The 15,295-nt window shown below is 51.8% G+C and overlaps 2 protein-coding genes across 2 annotated transcripts in view; one reads left to right on the forward strand and one right to left on the reverse strand.

Annotated features, from left to right (window-relative positions):
• The window catches only part of Adgra2 (adhesion G protein-coupled receptor A2), a gene marked incomplete at its 5' end in the record, with an annotated part of 35,742 nt that extends 32,937 nt beyond the window's left edge, over positions 1-2,805 (forward strand). Inside the window, 1 exon segment of the mRNA XM_005398475.2 lies at positions 126-2,805. Within this exon segment, the coding sequence (XP_005398532.2) occupies positions 126-1,338 (1,213 nt within the window).
• On the reverse strand, positions 2,570-6,945 carry Brf2 (BRF2, RNA polymerase III transcription initiation factor 50 kDa subunit). The gene is made up of 4 exons (XM_013521531.1): positions 6,472-6,945; positions 5,761-5,820; positions 4,988-5,309; positions 2,570-4,069 (listed from the first exon to the last, which is right to left on the reverse strand). The coding sequence occupies exons 1-4, from the start codon at positions 6,623-6,625 to the stop codon at positions 3,346-3,348; spliced, it is 1,260 nt and encodes a 419-aa protein (XP_013376985.1). The 5' UTR covers positions 6,626-6,945; the 3' UTR covers positions 2,570-3,345.
• Positions 6,946-15,295: the final 8,350 nt, after the last annotated feature.

Here is a 15,295-nt window from a genome sequence, read left to right on the forward strand (position 1 = left end):
ACAGCAGCCTGACCCCCCAACCCTGCATGGGACTAAGCCAGGGCTGCCTCTCAACTCCTCAGATCCTACCTCCCCCAGCCCGGCCTGATGTCTCCTTCTTCATCCTCTGCCCCTGTCTCCCCTAGCTGCTGGCTGGTGTGGCGTCCCAGCCTCGGCGCCTTTTACATCCCGGTGGCTTTGATTCTGCTGATCACCTGGATCTACTTCCTGTGTGCAGGACTGCACTTACGGGGTCCTCTGGCAAAGAGCCCGAAGGGCGGCGGCAGCAGGATCTCCCTAGAGCCAGGGGAGGAACTGAGGGCTTCCACCAGGCTCAGGAGCAGCGGCGCCCTCCAGAGTGACTCAGGTTCCCTGCTGGCAACCGCGAGCACAGGGGTGGCGACCCCAGGTTTCCCGGAGGACTGTGACGGCCTCTATTCCCCAGGAGTCCAGCTGGGGGCGCTGATGACCACGCACTTCCTGTACCTGGCCATGTGGGCCTGCGGGGCTCTGGCCGTGTCCCAGCGCTGGCTGCCACGTGTGGTGTGCAGCTGTCTCTATGGAGTGGCGGCCTCGGCCCTGGGCCTCTTTGTCTTCACGCATCACTGTGCCAGGCGCAGGGACGTCAGGGCCTCCTGGCGCGTGTGCTGTCCCCCGGCTTCTCCCTCGGCCCCCCACGCTTCAACCCGTGCGGTGCCCACCACCATCGAGGACGGTCCCTTTGTGGTGGCCGAGGGGCCCGGGTCCCTCCAGTCCTCCCCGAGCGGCAGCAGCGGGCCTTGCAAGCTCACCAATCTGCAGCTGGCCCAGAGTCAGGGGTGCGAGATGGGGATACCCCGCGGGGATGGGGACCCGGAGCCCACGGGTCCCCGGGCGGGCCTGGCCCCACGCCACCCCAACAACGTGCACCACGGGCGCCGCGCGCACCGGAGCCGAGCCAAGACGCCCCGCGCGGGGGAGGCGGGCGGCAGGAGCCGGCTGCGGGCGGTGCGGGCGGGCGCGATCCCCGGGGCGCCAGAGCCGCCTTCCAGCGAGAGCGGCAGCCTGCGCCGCAGCCCTAGCGACAGCCACCCGCCCGAGGGCGAGGCCGCGCTCACGCTGTCAGAAGGCAGCGACACGAGTGCCGCGCCGGCCCCTGAGGCCGGGCGGCCGGGCCAGCGCCGCAGTATCAGCCGCGACAACCTCAAAGGTGGCGGCGCGCCGGAGAAGGAGAGCAAGCGGCGCTCGTACCCGCTCAACAGCGCCAGCCTGAACGGCGCGCCCAAGGGCAGCAAGTACGACGACAGCGCCGCCTGCGTGGAGGCGGCGGGCAGCGGCTGCATGAAGACAGGCCTCTGGAAGAGCGAGACCACCGTCTAGGGCCGGCCGCCGCACGCTAGGACGAGCCGCAGCGGGCTGTTACCGGAGCTGGAGCCCGGGCCCGGCCGCACAGCGCAGTCAGCAGGGCCGAGGGTGCTGCCCGGCCGAGGCTGGGGAGAGGCAGTGGTCTACTGCTTGCCTGCAGGGCCACCCCTCTGCGGTAGTAATACCCCGGAAACACGCTTGATAAACTTCCGTCCAGCTCAGGCCAGTTTTAAGGTTAAGCTCTAGGAGCCCTCCCAGGTAGGCTGAAAGCCCTGTCGGTCTGAGTGGGGGAGCACAGTTCAGCCAGGACGGGCTCCTTCCCAAGCGCCCCATGTTCCTGCGCACGGGGCCTCCGGCTACTGCCAGCCGCCCAGGAAGACAGGACAGGAGCTTGGGTCCGCCCTGACTGCCTAGCTCGGGGGAACCTTGCTCCTCCCGAGGCTCTGGCTCCGTGAGCCACCCTAGCACGCGAGCCACTGCCAGGCCCAGGGTGGTATTACCTGGTGCTGCTCTTAAGATTAGCTATGCAAGAGGGGACAGTGGGCGAAGGGCAGCTGTGGAGATCAACCAGTTCTGTAAGAGCAAGGCAGGTGGGAATGGCACGCAGTCAGAGGCAACACCACTCCGTGACTGGTACCCACGCAGGACCCAGCACTCAGAACACAGCCTAGGCGCCCCCACCTGCAAAGCTGACTGCAGGTGGCCACTAACTGTAGGAAAGTGGAGGCGCCCACACCTGGATTCGGGCAGGAATGAAGGAACAGTGCTCTGAAGATGGCTCCACCGTAACGCTGCTGCTGCCGCCGGTGGTTTGGAGAAGCCCTTCTGTTCAGTTACAAAACCGTCTCCACCTTCCACGCAGGGGACACAGGAAGACCACCTCCTTGCCTCTGTGAGGCCATATGGAAGAAGCACCCCAATAATGCAGTCTCTAACTCCACGGTAGGGAGAAACCTCCAAGATGTCAAAACAGCTTCTGACTCGAAGAAGCCCGAGCCAAGCCCTGAGGCAGGGACGGGTTCCTGCAGCTCAGGGGTCTGTGCCTTCACTACTTTGAAACACCAGCACCCGGACCTTTCCCAACCTAATATGCAAACACCAGCCTTACTATAGGACCAACACAAGTGGAGGGAACCCCGGACCCTATGAAGAGCAATGGGACCCAGGTCTGGCCCAGGTCCCCTCCCAGCCTCCATGTCCCCCGGCCTAATCACCACGTGGAAAGGACACAGGGAGAAGAAACTTCTGCTCCTTGAGATAGGTCCTGTTATTTATGCTTGCTGCACAGACAATATTAGGGGAAAATAAGCTTTGTATTATTCTTCCACATACGCTGGCTGCTGTTTACATACCCTGCCAATGCCTTAGCACTGGAGAGCTTTTTGCAATACGCTGGGGAGAGGGAGGGAGGGAATGAAAAGTGCCAAAGAAAACATGTATTTAAAAGCTCCGATTTTATACAATAGAATGTTTTCTAGCAGATGTCTCTTGTTTTAATATATTAAAATTTGCAAAGCCCTTTGAGCTATAGCCGTAGTCCACCCACGGTCCTTTTATTGAGGTAGACGATCGCATGACACCATGCACACACAGCACACAAGTGCCAGCCAGTGCCCAGAATCGACAGGCCAAGAGTTTCCCAGCTCCTACGCCTCTGTGGGTTAACAGCATTGCAAATGCTGGCGGCTCCACAAGCAGCAGGGAGAGCCCCACAGGCCTGCAGAATGATCAACAGCAATGTGTTCAATTCAAACCCGGGGAAGAAAGAGCCCAGCTATTTTCCCTAAGTCTTAAGAAGTCATCCCACAGAATGCAAATGCATGCAACCTGCCATCCTGCAGCCAAGGGACAGGCTCCTTCCCGACCCACAGCCATGCACACACTCCTCCCAACTTCTCTCCAGGACCTCAAGTCTGACTGACTGCAGCACCCCTCTTGGTTCCTTCAAACAAGAAATGATATCCAGACGCTTACACGCACCTATTTCCTGGGATCGCTATCACACTGCCGTTGGGGGAGGCATCAAGAAGGGTTGGGGACACTCAGAGCAGCCTGGCTAGCAGCTTGGGCTCTCTGAAAGTCCCTCACTTCCTGAGGGGTACGCAGATACTGCTCTATCTCACTGTCAGAAATGACCTCATCTCCAGTGACCATGGAGACAGGGGGCATGGAGCAGCTCCGCTTCGGGGGTTTCAGCATGCAGGGTGGGAGGAGGAGTGCAGGACTGGCTGGTCGCTTCCCCTGGAGCAAATCTGAGGTGCTACCCCCCACCTCCTCCTCTCTCTGTCCTTGTGGCTGCCTCTGCTGCTCCTTCTCCTGGGTCCCCCTTTCTGTTGATCCATCCTGAAAGGCCATTCGGACCAGCATGTGGCGGTGCTGGAGCAGGTCACCAATGTGTTTCACCACAGACCGTTTGTCAAGTTTCAGAACCTGCAGCCAGGCCAGCTGCTTTGCCATCCGCAGCAACACAGCCACCAGCTCCTGCAGCCGGGAGGCAGTCGGGTAGGGCAGATCCACATTTGCCATTTTACAAAATCGGGCCAGGGAACAAGTCAGCCGATCAGAAGGCTGTAGAGACTGCCACGCCAGGAAAGCAGCAGCGGTGATGACTGGCAGGGGATGCCGCCCAGTGACCAGCCATGTCTCACTGGCCAGTTCCACCAGCTGCAAGGTTCGAGACAGCATCTTGTCTTTATCTTCCACGTATTTGGCTGGCACAGATGGAGAGGCCTGGAAGAGTTTAAAGCTGCAACAACAAAAACGAGGGTCAGGTCTCTATGGCGGGGGCTGCTCTCCCAGAGTGAGAAAGAACAGTCCTCTCCAAATGGGGAAGCTATTCTGCCCTCAAACCCACGAGGCAGCAAATTCAGACAGGCCATGAAAGCAAACAGGGGCACATGCTCTGCAGGTCAGGGGAAGGGCAGCAGCCAACAGCAAGACACTAACAGCTGAGCACCTTCCTGTTTGCCACTATTCTTAATGCTTTTTAATATTCTCATTTAAAACTCTACTCTGTTTTGTGCATTTAGAGTTAAAAAAAACTCACACCTAGTCATCCTGCTAGGAAGGAGGCAAGGTTCAGCAATTACTTTTTCTTTCGGTGCTGGGGATTGAAGCCAGGCAGGCCCTCACTCATGGTAGACCCTCTGTAACCTATCTCGGAACCCAAGGCTATCTGTATCAACTGCCTTTGTTTTCTACTATTTTTGTTCAGAGAAACAAAAAAGAACATAGCTGTTTAAAAAAAAAAAAAAAAGGCTGTTTTTAACCACAGTTCTGCCTTTAACTAATACCCCTTCAGCTCCATTTACAGATGAGCCCATGAGGTGGTGCTGCTGCTCACAGCATGAAACTCCAGGAAGTGCCCTTCGTACAGCAGGTGACTCCAGCAGGACTCAGCAGCCCTATGCCAAGGCCAGTAACTACTTTCCTTAAACTGTTAGGTTGTTCTGAAGGCAATGAGATTTGAAAATTAAGTATTCTAGAAATGTACAACAGTATTAACCTTACTGGTAGCAGGCTTAAGATACAGAAAATAGATTTTTCCCCTACATCGATTTAAATGAGCTCTAATTAAAAAAAAAAAAAAAAAAAAAAAAACCCACGCAAAATGATTGAGATACACAGACCTAACCCATTTCACTGTCCCCTTCGAGGCAGGTACCTGCTACAGTAAGTCTTCACCAAGTCGGCCAAGCACAGAGAAGGCACGTCCAGCCCCAGGAGCTTCACTATCTGCATGTAGGTGCCAGAAAACACATCCAGGTCTGCATACAACAGGGTGCAGATGGTTCCCATGGTTAGGGGCCAGTTATGCTGCCGGCAGGTGATTAAAACACAGCATCCGACCAACACTTCCTTCTTCTGCAGCCTGGCTGTTCGGATGCCAGAGTGCCGGTATGCCTGCTGGTAGTACGTGATCGCAGTCTCCTCAAATGTCGCTGGCAACTGCAGAACTCGACAGAGATCTCTCACTCGGCGGAGACCTAGGAAAACCCACAGCAAAAGTTAGAGGGTTTGGAGGAAATAGTGTGAAACCTAGGAAGATCTGCTACAACTTAATTTAGTTCTGCTAAATGTCACCGATAACCAGAGGCACCAATAATGTACCTGGTCTATATCAACAGGGGAACATTTGATGGGAGGGGGGCTTTGTTTTGTTTTGTTTTTTGCAGTGCTGGGAATCAAACCTTGTGCCTCCCCACCCCTGAAGCCAAAGTTTTATCCAGGTTCCACTCAAACATACCCCCTGCAAGCCCAAAACGCACACTGAAAGGCCTCCGCTCTCAGAACCAGCACCAACCTTGATTTCTAGTTGCTAGTTTCTTCTACTCTGCCTTACACTACTAACACTGCAAACAAGAAAGCACGCAGATAAGTTCGGCTATCAGGATAACTTTCTTTAAAACCACTGTGTCATAAAAGGACAAGTCTCACCTCGTTGCTGGCTGCGACTAACTTGTTCGTTTTCCCCAGTGCTTCGAGAATATGTTATTTCTGTAAGACAACAAACAACAAACAGCACGCTTAGCCCCTATTCCTCAGAACCCTGCCCTCCCACCACACAAGGCCAGGGAGCAGAATTGTGAACACTGCCTTCTGTTCTCTGTCCCCCAGACAGTGCCCCTCCAAGCATAAGAAAAGGCCCCTCTGGTTTTCTACCTCCACAGGGGGATCAAATACCCCTGAGGAAGGTTAGTACTGTACTTAAAGCAATTCCAAGCATTCCAAAGTTTCAGTCCTTTTTCCTGTGCATTCAATCTAGGTAATTTTCTTGACTACAGATTTTGAAGGCTGCCCTGGTCAAAGACTTGGAAAGCGAAGGAAAAATGGAGGGTTTTTTGTTGTTTTGCCAATTAGTGCTCTTCTGGGATAACAGTATGTGCTGCATTCATAAAGAATTTACCCACAACCTTTCAACACTGACCAAAGGCTCCTGCTTCATTTATTCAACATTCATTACCGCCACTATGTACGACAGATGCTGCACTACAAAACAGCCGACTGGCAGCCCCTGACCGCGTTCATCTGGTCCACAGTTAAGTATGCGCAGGACACCGAAAGAGGGAGCTAAACGGGGGAACCTGGGGTTCACCGACCCACCGCCCCGGGCCGCCCCCAGGGCCCACGGCGGGCCAAGTACAGTACCTCGGAGGTTGCTCTCCTCGCTGAAGGTAGTGGTGAGGAGCCCCTCGGTGACCACACAGCCGCAGTCGGAGCACACCAGCTGGCTCTGCGAATAGTGCGAGTCTTCCACGAGCTCAGCGGAGCCGCAGTCGGGGCAGCGGCCGGCGCCCGGCATCTTACACTGCACACCGCTGCGGAGCCCCGGGACGGCGTCCACAACCACTGTGCGCTCAAGGAACTCAAGCGGGACCCTTATAAAGACCGCACCTCTGCCTTCTAGCAGCTTGAACAAGCAAGCACTGGCTCGCCCCGCCCCGCAGCGCGTAACTTCCGGTCTTCTGCTCCGCGCACTCGGGTAGAAACAAGAGCTAAAAATCGAGGTTCCTGGTCTGAACTCAATCTCAGGTTCTTTGCTGGCTATAGTTTGAAGTGGGCCACACTGGCGGGTTAAATCTGGATAAACTTTCCATTTACATGACTACAGAGTAGAAATTGTTGCCCTACCTAAACCCCCTTTCTTTCTTTTTTCTTTCTTTCTTTCTTTCTTTCTTTCTTTCTTTCTTTCTTTCTTTCTTTCCCTTTCTTTTTCCCTCCCTCCCTTGCTCCCTCCCTTCCTTCCTTCCTTCCTTTTCTCCCTCCTTCCCTGCTTGCTTGCTTGCTTGCTTTCTTTCCCTTTCTTTTTCCCTCCCTCCCTCACTCCCTCCCTCACTGCCTCCCTTCCTTCGTTTCCTCCTTCCTTCCTTTTCTCCCTCCTTCCCTCCCTTGCTTCTTCCTTTCGGTACTAGGTATTGAACTCAGCACCACACACTCCGCTAGCTACAACCACAGGCTGGGCCCGACCTTGGAATTTTCCTGCCTCAGCCTCCCAGACTGCTGGGATTGCAGGCCTGCACCACAAAGCCCAGCCCTACTCTCTTGAAAACGTGGAATCACAAGTTCTGCCTTTCTCTTTGGTAATGAATGTTGATTTGAGCCATAGTAAAAAATTTGTCACTAAAAGAGAGAGTAGTATATCCAGATGGTAAGAAAATATGTTGTTTTCCAGAGCTGCTTCCTCTAGAAAGTTGCTTCCTCTCTTTGAAGTCTTTTTTTTCCTCGACTATAAAATAAGGGAGTTGAGCTGGGTGTGCTGGGGCATGCCTGTAATCCCAGCACTCCAGAGGCTGAGGCAGGAGGATCATTGCAAGTTCAAGGCCAGCCTGGCCTGCAAAGTGAGCTCAAGACCAGCCTGAACTGCATAGCAAGACCCTGTCTCAAAAAGAACGACCCCCCCAAAAAAAAGTAAAATAAGGGAGTTGAATTCAAATCTGGAATTGTAACCTCAGATGGTTTCAGAGACCCAGCAAGGAATGTCTAACGGGCCTTGGGTGAACAATGTGGAGTAATGACATTGTTGGCAAACTGGGGGATGCAAGTAGATTTGGATGTGGTTAACCCCTGAGCTTTATCCAGGTGTGGTGGCACATATCTGTGACCCCAGCACTCTGGAGGCTCAGGCAAAGGATCACAAGTTCAAGCCCAGCCTAGGCAACTTAGTGACTTGAGACATTGTCTCAAAATAAAAACTGAAGAAGGGCTGAGGGTGTAGCTCAGTGCAATGCCCCTGGAGTCAATCCTTAATACTGAAAAAAAAATTTATCTGTCTGGCAGAAGCCCTCTGGTTCACAACTACTACATAAGACTCCCACCCATATTTAAGCAGAATTTCATAGGACTACCTTCACAGATTAATAGGAAAATGTGAAAAAACAAACCAAGCAAAAATATCTTTATGAAGCATCCCTTGTTTTCCACTTTCTATGTTTGATATCCAGAGCTAAGGATGCTCCACCCCCACCCCAAGAGACCGCGGTCTTAGGTGTGAGAATCACTACTTCATATTAGAGAAGTCCCACTCACTGCCACAAGGCTCCACAGGGCTAGAGGATCTTGCCCTTCCCTCCAGCAGAATCACAGGCAGAGACATTTGGAATAGGCAGGAAAAATGGAGTCCGTGTAATTCAGTTCCTTCATAGGACTTCTCATAAGTCAGATAAGTCCCAGCCTCCCAGAAGAGAGAAGTTCCTGGCAAGGGACCAGTGTTCCTGTTATGAGCCTACTCAGTAAAAGGGATGGGGTCTATGACCACTGGTCAAAGGAAACAATAATCCCCAGTAAATCTGAATACAGGCACACAGGCAGACACCTATGATCCCAGCCTCTCAAGAGGCTGAGGCAAAAGGGTCACAAGTTCTAGACTAGCTTGGACAACTTAATGAGACCCTGACTCAAAAAGTAAAAAATTGGTGGGGGCTACAGATCAGTGATAGAGTATTCCTGGGTTCAGTTAGGTATTGGGAAAAACTGAGTAAATGCTTTAGCCCCATAGTAGAAGGGAGCTTTGGCATTTCAAGTTCCTGTCTCCACAACTTCTTCACCAGTGTGAGAAAGGAAATGAGGATTTATTTCGGGTTGTCTGGCAGATAAATATTATATGACACTTGAATGGGTGTACACATACATCTTAGAGACATTTGTGAGTTTAGCCAGTACTACTGACATTCTTCCTGTCAAGTCCACAAAAATAACATAATTGGTAATGAAAGTACTGCTATATTAGTGTGCAGAACAATGTCAGATTCATCTCCAATTTTGTGCCTATCTTGAACCTAACTGCATTAAAGGGGGAAAAAAGCAGGATTTTCCATATCCTTGACATCCCGCTTTCTGTGGCATTACCCATTGTAAATTGGCAGAACAGCTCTACGACCCCTCTCCACCCAGCCACTCGGGACTAGCAGCGTCTTTCCCAGTCACAAGCGGGCCCAGAAAAGCCATGTTGTCAGACACAGGCTGGGAAGAGGGCAAGATCCAGTTCAGAGGTTGGCACAAAGCCGTGGGAATCTGGGGGCTTCCCAGTTGAATTATTTGGAAATGTATTTGTCTCACTAAGAAATCAAGGTAGCCCATTATTCTCAGTGTGCTCTGTGGTGCTACAAACTCTTCTAAGGGTCATCATCATTCATGATAGTGACTGTGTAATTGATGCTCCTCAGCTGAGTGCCCAGGGCAGGCTGGGTCAGAGGCTGGGAAGGGGAGGCTGAGGAAAGGGGCCGAAGATGTGGTCCAGGTATGCAAGGTTGCAGGTTCTTTCCTAAGAAGACACTGAAGCCAGAGGTGCTGAAGGAGAGGACAACCTGGCACCTGCAGGAGCTCTCCATTGAGCTCCTTTGGCATTTGCCTCTCTGCCTTTCCCTTTGCTTGCAAGTTTCTATGAAAAAGATCCCATCCTGGGTGTGGGGAACCACTCAGACTGTTTCAAAGCTCAGGGATGTCTAAGGACACCTGAGTATGTGACCCTCCTTGTCTAGTGCAGGTGCACAGTGGGATACAGTTACATAACCATGATTTAGCACAGGTAAACACGTATGTGTTGGCTACAGCACTATGTAAGAATGTAAACATGAGATAACAACTTGTATAAGAATTATATAATAAAGACTCAAGACAGTTCTCGTGTGCTCTTGCTCTGGCTCCCCCCTGCTCTATGCTGCCTGCTGTTATTGCTGATGTCTTGCACATGTGTGTTCTTTAACCTTGCGACCTCACCCATGAAAATCTCCCTTGGGCCCCCCTGAGTGAGCCAACAACTGGCATAGTCGATGGGACATTGAGGTGAGTAGTCCCATGGCGGCTGTGGAAACTGCACCCAAAGGTGAGGGAGAGCCCAGAGGAATGGCTGATAAGCAACTCTGGCTTCACTATAGCTACCTGTAGCCACCTTCTTGGCAGCTTGGAAGGCCCTGGAGGACTAGGAATCAGTCTGTTTGGAGCCCATGATGTCTTGCAAGCCTTAGAAGCAATAGAAAAATTTCTCCCCGTCACCATGAAATGGCAGGGTGGGTGGCTTTGCTGTTTTTTTACTCTCTTCTGCTGAGTAAATCAAGAGGCGGATGGCCTTGTCTGGCAAGCAGACCGGCTGCAGCAGATAGAGGAGGACTTTGAGAATGGCTGGCTGCTGCAGAGCTCAGGTTTCAAGGCATGGGAAGCACTGCCTTCTCCAGAAATATCTCCAAAAGCATGAATCCTCATGTCCCAGAAAACCCCCAAGAAAAATCCCCCAGTTTTGCATGCTAGGGCAGCCATTCATCAAAAAGTGGAGGTAGAGGAATCCCTAGCCCAGGGAGGAGGACTTGTAGGGCTGCCCACCTCCACCTAGCACACAACACACATAACCTGTACAGCCATGGAGCTGCAGGAGCTGGAAAAACAATCAAAGCAGAAGGTGGGTGAAGCAGTGCCTGTGTGGCCGCTACAACTGTGGGACAACGGGGCTGAGAAGCAGGTAAGCCCACAGGAGATGTCCCAAACAGCCAGCATAGCCAGCATAGCCAGCGCCCCTCGATGAGATGGGCTCTGCAGGATATGCAGAGGATGACCCCAGAAACAGGTAATCAGAGTGTGACAAACTGGTCGATGGCAGCAGCCCATTTGGTTTGGGAGAATCCAGGTGACCTGCCAGAGGAAGTTACTATCTAGACTTGATAACTGTGCTACATGAAATGGGGATGTGGCAAATGATGTTCATACGGCCCAGAGGAGGAGTTGCTAATGGCACACGTGAAGGACATGAATCTGGCAAGCGGGCCAGCCAGCACGTTCAGGTCACTGGCAGCCCTTCCAGCTCCCTTTACAGATCGCCCAATCCATGATGCTTGGTCAGCCTGGGACATGTGGAAGTGAAGCGCCGAGGTAAGGCAAGATCTGTAAAAACTATACTGGCAAAGGAGAAAAAGAAAGGCCCCACTTGCCTGGGGCCATCCTCCCAAGGACAGGCTCTGGGGCCACTGAGGGTGGGTCAGTGCCAGATCTGGGTAAACCTGCTGGCTGCCAGCCTAGCTGCAGATAAGTTAGACAGGCAGCCTTTGGAAGTGTTGCTGGCTCTGTGGAGGCAGTTACGCCCTGAGCAGCGATACCAGCGGATGGGCCAGGGCCAGAAGGCCAAAGCAGCCCCAGTGAAGCTGGAAGAAGTGACACTGGCCTCCTTTCACCCTGGTTAGGAGGCAGGCCATGCTACCTGAGTCTTGGGGGTCCAGGAGACCAGAAGCCACATATAGAATTGGCTATTTACTGGTCCTCCCAAAATATGCAGCATGTACTAGCATTGGTAGATACCTGAACTGAGTCAACACTAATATACAACAACCCAGACCATTTTACAGGACATACTGCATATATAGAAGGATATGGCGGTCACTACATCACAGTCCAGAAGGCTCAGACTTTGGGTACCAGGCACTTGCTCCCACGCCTGTATGATGTTTGTTTCCCCAGTTGCTTAATACATACTGGGGGTGGATGTACCGACTGGTGCTTGGCCGGCACCATACAGGGAGAATTCCAGTTGTGAATGCTCATGATAAACACCACAGTCTGAGGCCATCCACACCATGCACAGCTGACTCTCCCACAGGCCACATGGGTTGTGTGTGTGAAGTGGTACCAACTACCTAGAGGCCATGAGATGGGCCGGACTGTCTTGAAATTGGAAAAAGCAGCAGTGATATGCTCTGCTCAGGGCCCTTCAGTACAGCGCATGTGGAAGCTAGGAGGGTTGAGGCCAATGACTGTGAAGTCTCATTCTGATGCTGGCAGTCAGGACAATTTGCCTTCACCCATTAGGGCAGGCAATGGACCTTCCAGATGTTGCCACAAAGCTATTTACATAGCCCAACTTTGTGTCATGGCCTGGTGGCCAAGGACTTGTCCACCTGGGCCAAGCCACACTCTGTGTCAGTGATGATATTATGTTAACCTGATTGTCTTCAGATTTGAAAGCCACCATGCACAGTCTGAAGGAAATTTTGCTGGCATAGGGGTGGGCCATGGACAAAGACAAGGTCCAAGGAACTGGCTTATCTGTCAAATTCTTAGGTGTTATGTGGTCAAATAGGACCAGACCCATGACAATACGCCAGCTGCAGGCATATGTGGGCTTGCTAGGTTTCTGGTGGGTGTCCCACACCTAGCTACCCTGCTGCAACCTTTATAGCAGATGACCAAAAGGGGCAAAACATGGGGCTACACAAACACAGCGGAAGCTGCTTTCCAGGACTCACAGAAGGCTGCTGCACAAGCACAAGCCCTGTGAGTCAATGACCCCAACCTGCCATTTATCCTGTCAGTGTGGATGATGATGGATTTGCTGGGGCCTATGGCAAAAACAGGGAAGCAGATGCTCCCTGTTGGGTTTTGGTCACAGTTGTGGAAGGGAGCCGAGAGCTGGTCCTCCTCTCTGGGAGGACAGGAAGCCGAGAGCTGTCCTCCTCTCTGGGAGGACAGACTACAAGACTTGACCCCTAGTCCTTAAGCAGAAGGGAAACAGGGACCTCTGGTGACACCGGATATACTGATGGGTCTAGCCATGACCCAACCCCACAATGGACAAGTTGCTGCCCAGCCCAGTTCACAAGTACTCTGGTTTGAAACCGCAATAGGCAGGTCAAGCCAATGAGCAGAGTTGCAGACAGTGTGACTGCTTGTGATGCATGAAGAAGGCCCCCTACCTGTGTACATAGACACCTGGGCCATATTTATGGGGCAGATGCTCAGACTGTTGGTTTGGGCAGCTCAGGAGTGACAGATAGGACACTGTCCGTTGTAGGGTGCCAACCTATGGTGAGATGTATGGGAGTGTGGCTAGAAAGCTGACCATGTAGGCTAGCACGGTTCAGGACATAAGACCCTCCTCTTGCTGGGAAATGACTTAGACACGACCAGGCACTGCAATGGTTGACAGCTACGAATGGCATCTGACCAGAAAATTTGACTTCTGATGCTGCTAGAAATAGCATCTGATGAGGGACAAGGACCATAAACTTAGCCCTCCAGGTCGAAGCCTTTGCTCAACATATGGCCCAGGCCTTGAATGTTATGTGTGAGGCTTTGATGTTGCTTATGGATGAAACTGTTCAAATGAAAAAAATGTAGTTTTCCAAAACCACAGGTTCTTGATTTGTTCACTACAGGTACTTGTACCCTGTTACATATAGAATGTTACATTTATATACTCCCAACCTTTGAGGGGGTGGGATGTGGGGAACTACTCAGACTGCTTCAAAGCTCAGGGGTGTCTAAGGACGCCTGAGGACATGACCCTACTTGTCTAGCGCAGGTGCACAATGGGATACCGTTATGTCACCATGACATAGCACAGGTAAACACATATGTGCTGGTTACAGCGCTATGTAAGAATGTAAACATGACATAACAACCTGTATAAGAATTATATGATAAGCCAGGTGTGGTGGCGCACACCTGTAGTCCCAGCACTCGGGAGGCTGAAGCAGGAGGATTGTTGTGAGTTCGAGACCAGCCTGGGCTACAAAGTGAGCTCAAGGCCAGCCTGAACTACATAGCGAGACCCTGTCTCAAAAAAGACAAAAAAAAAAAAAAAAAAATTATATGATAAAGACACAGGTGGCTCTCTTGTGCTCTTGCGGACTCTGCTTTATTCCATGCTGCCTGCTGTTGTTGCTGATGTCTTGCACACATGTGTCCTTTAACCTTGGGACCTACCTGCAAAAATCTCCCTGGGCCCTCCTGAGCTGGCTGACACTGGGAAGACTGGCACTCTGAAAAGAGCTGTGAATACCTGTCAGGGGTGGGCCTATCCAAAGCACCAGGCAGACTGAATTCCCCAGAGGCAGATTCCTTCTGGTCTAGAACAAGGGTGAGGAGAGCTGGGCTCATCCCTAACCCCAGCTTGCTTGACTAACATTTTGTGACTCTACCCCAGTGTTATTTTGAGCCTCCAGTATACTCTCATTGTCATGCTAAGCCTGCAGCTACCCTCAAGGTGGGAACCTTCCTGCCTAGATTGCCTTTTACCACTTCAACTCTCCCAGAAGCTTTGCTCATTCCTTACCACAGGACAGAGCGTGGCCAAGACGTCCTCCTAAGTCCTGGGACCTTTCCTCACCTGTCCAGCATTCCCTTCCACACTGTTGATTCTGTTCTGTTCCCCTCTGTATACTCTCTCTCTCTCTGGTCCGAGGATTAACATGTTGTTTTCACTAGGTGTGGTGGTATAGGCCTGTAATCCCAGCACTGAGAGGCTGAGGCAAGAGGATTGCCTCAAATTTGAGGCCAGCCTGGGCTACATAGTGAGTTCAAGGCCAGCCTAGACTACAGAGCAAGACCCTGTGGTTAAAAAAAAAATTTTTAAAAAATTTAAAATGTTGTTTCTTCAAATCCTAGAAACCAAGGCACCAGATGACTCATAACCAGTGGTCATGGAGCCCTTCCCCTTCACCGAGTACGTTCACAGCAGGAACACTGGTCCCTTACCAGGAACGTCTCTCTTCAGGGAGGCTGGGACTTGTCTGACTTATGGGAAGTCCTGTGAGGGAACTGAGTTACATGGACTCCATTTTCCTTGCCTGTTCCAAACATCTCTGGCTGTGATTCCAAGTAAATCACAGGACATTATCTCCTTGGCCCCTGAAGTGGTTCTAGGATAAAGGGCTGGCCTTCTGTACAAAGCTAGTAGCAGATACTTTGAGTTTCCAGTATCATAGACAGCTAAGTTAGGTAGGACCATAATAGACAGTCAGGTAGGGCTGGGCCCTTGAGAGAGTCAGGACAAAAGGTGAAAATACACTACAGCTGTGGCCAGAGAGGCATCAGTTGGGCTGGAGTCCAGGCCTGCCGATAACAACAAAAGGGACAGACCTACATACTCCCTCAAGCAGGAGCTTTCTATCTCTCAATTAATATTTCCTACTCTTAACCTCTGTTGTCCCTAGAATTTATTCTTTGATTTTAGAGAACACGAACTCAGACTATCAGACATCTAACAGGTTTG

The sequence above is a fragment of the Chinchilla lanigera genome, unplaced genomic scaffold (assembly GCF_000276665.1).
Source record: "Chinchilla lanigera isolate Chin_1 unplaced genomic scaffold, ChiLan1.0 scaffold00062, whole genome shotgun sequence".
NCBI lineage: Eukaryota > Metazoa > Chordata > Mammalia > Rodentia > Chinchillidae > Chinchilla > Chinchilla lanigera.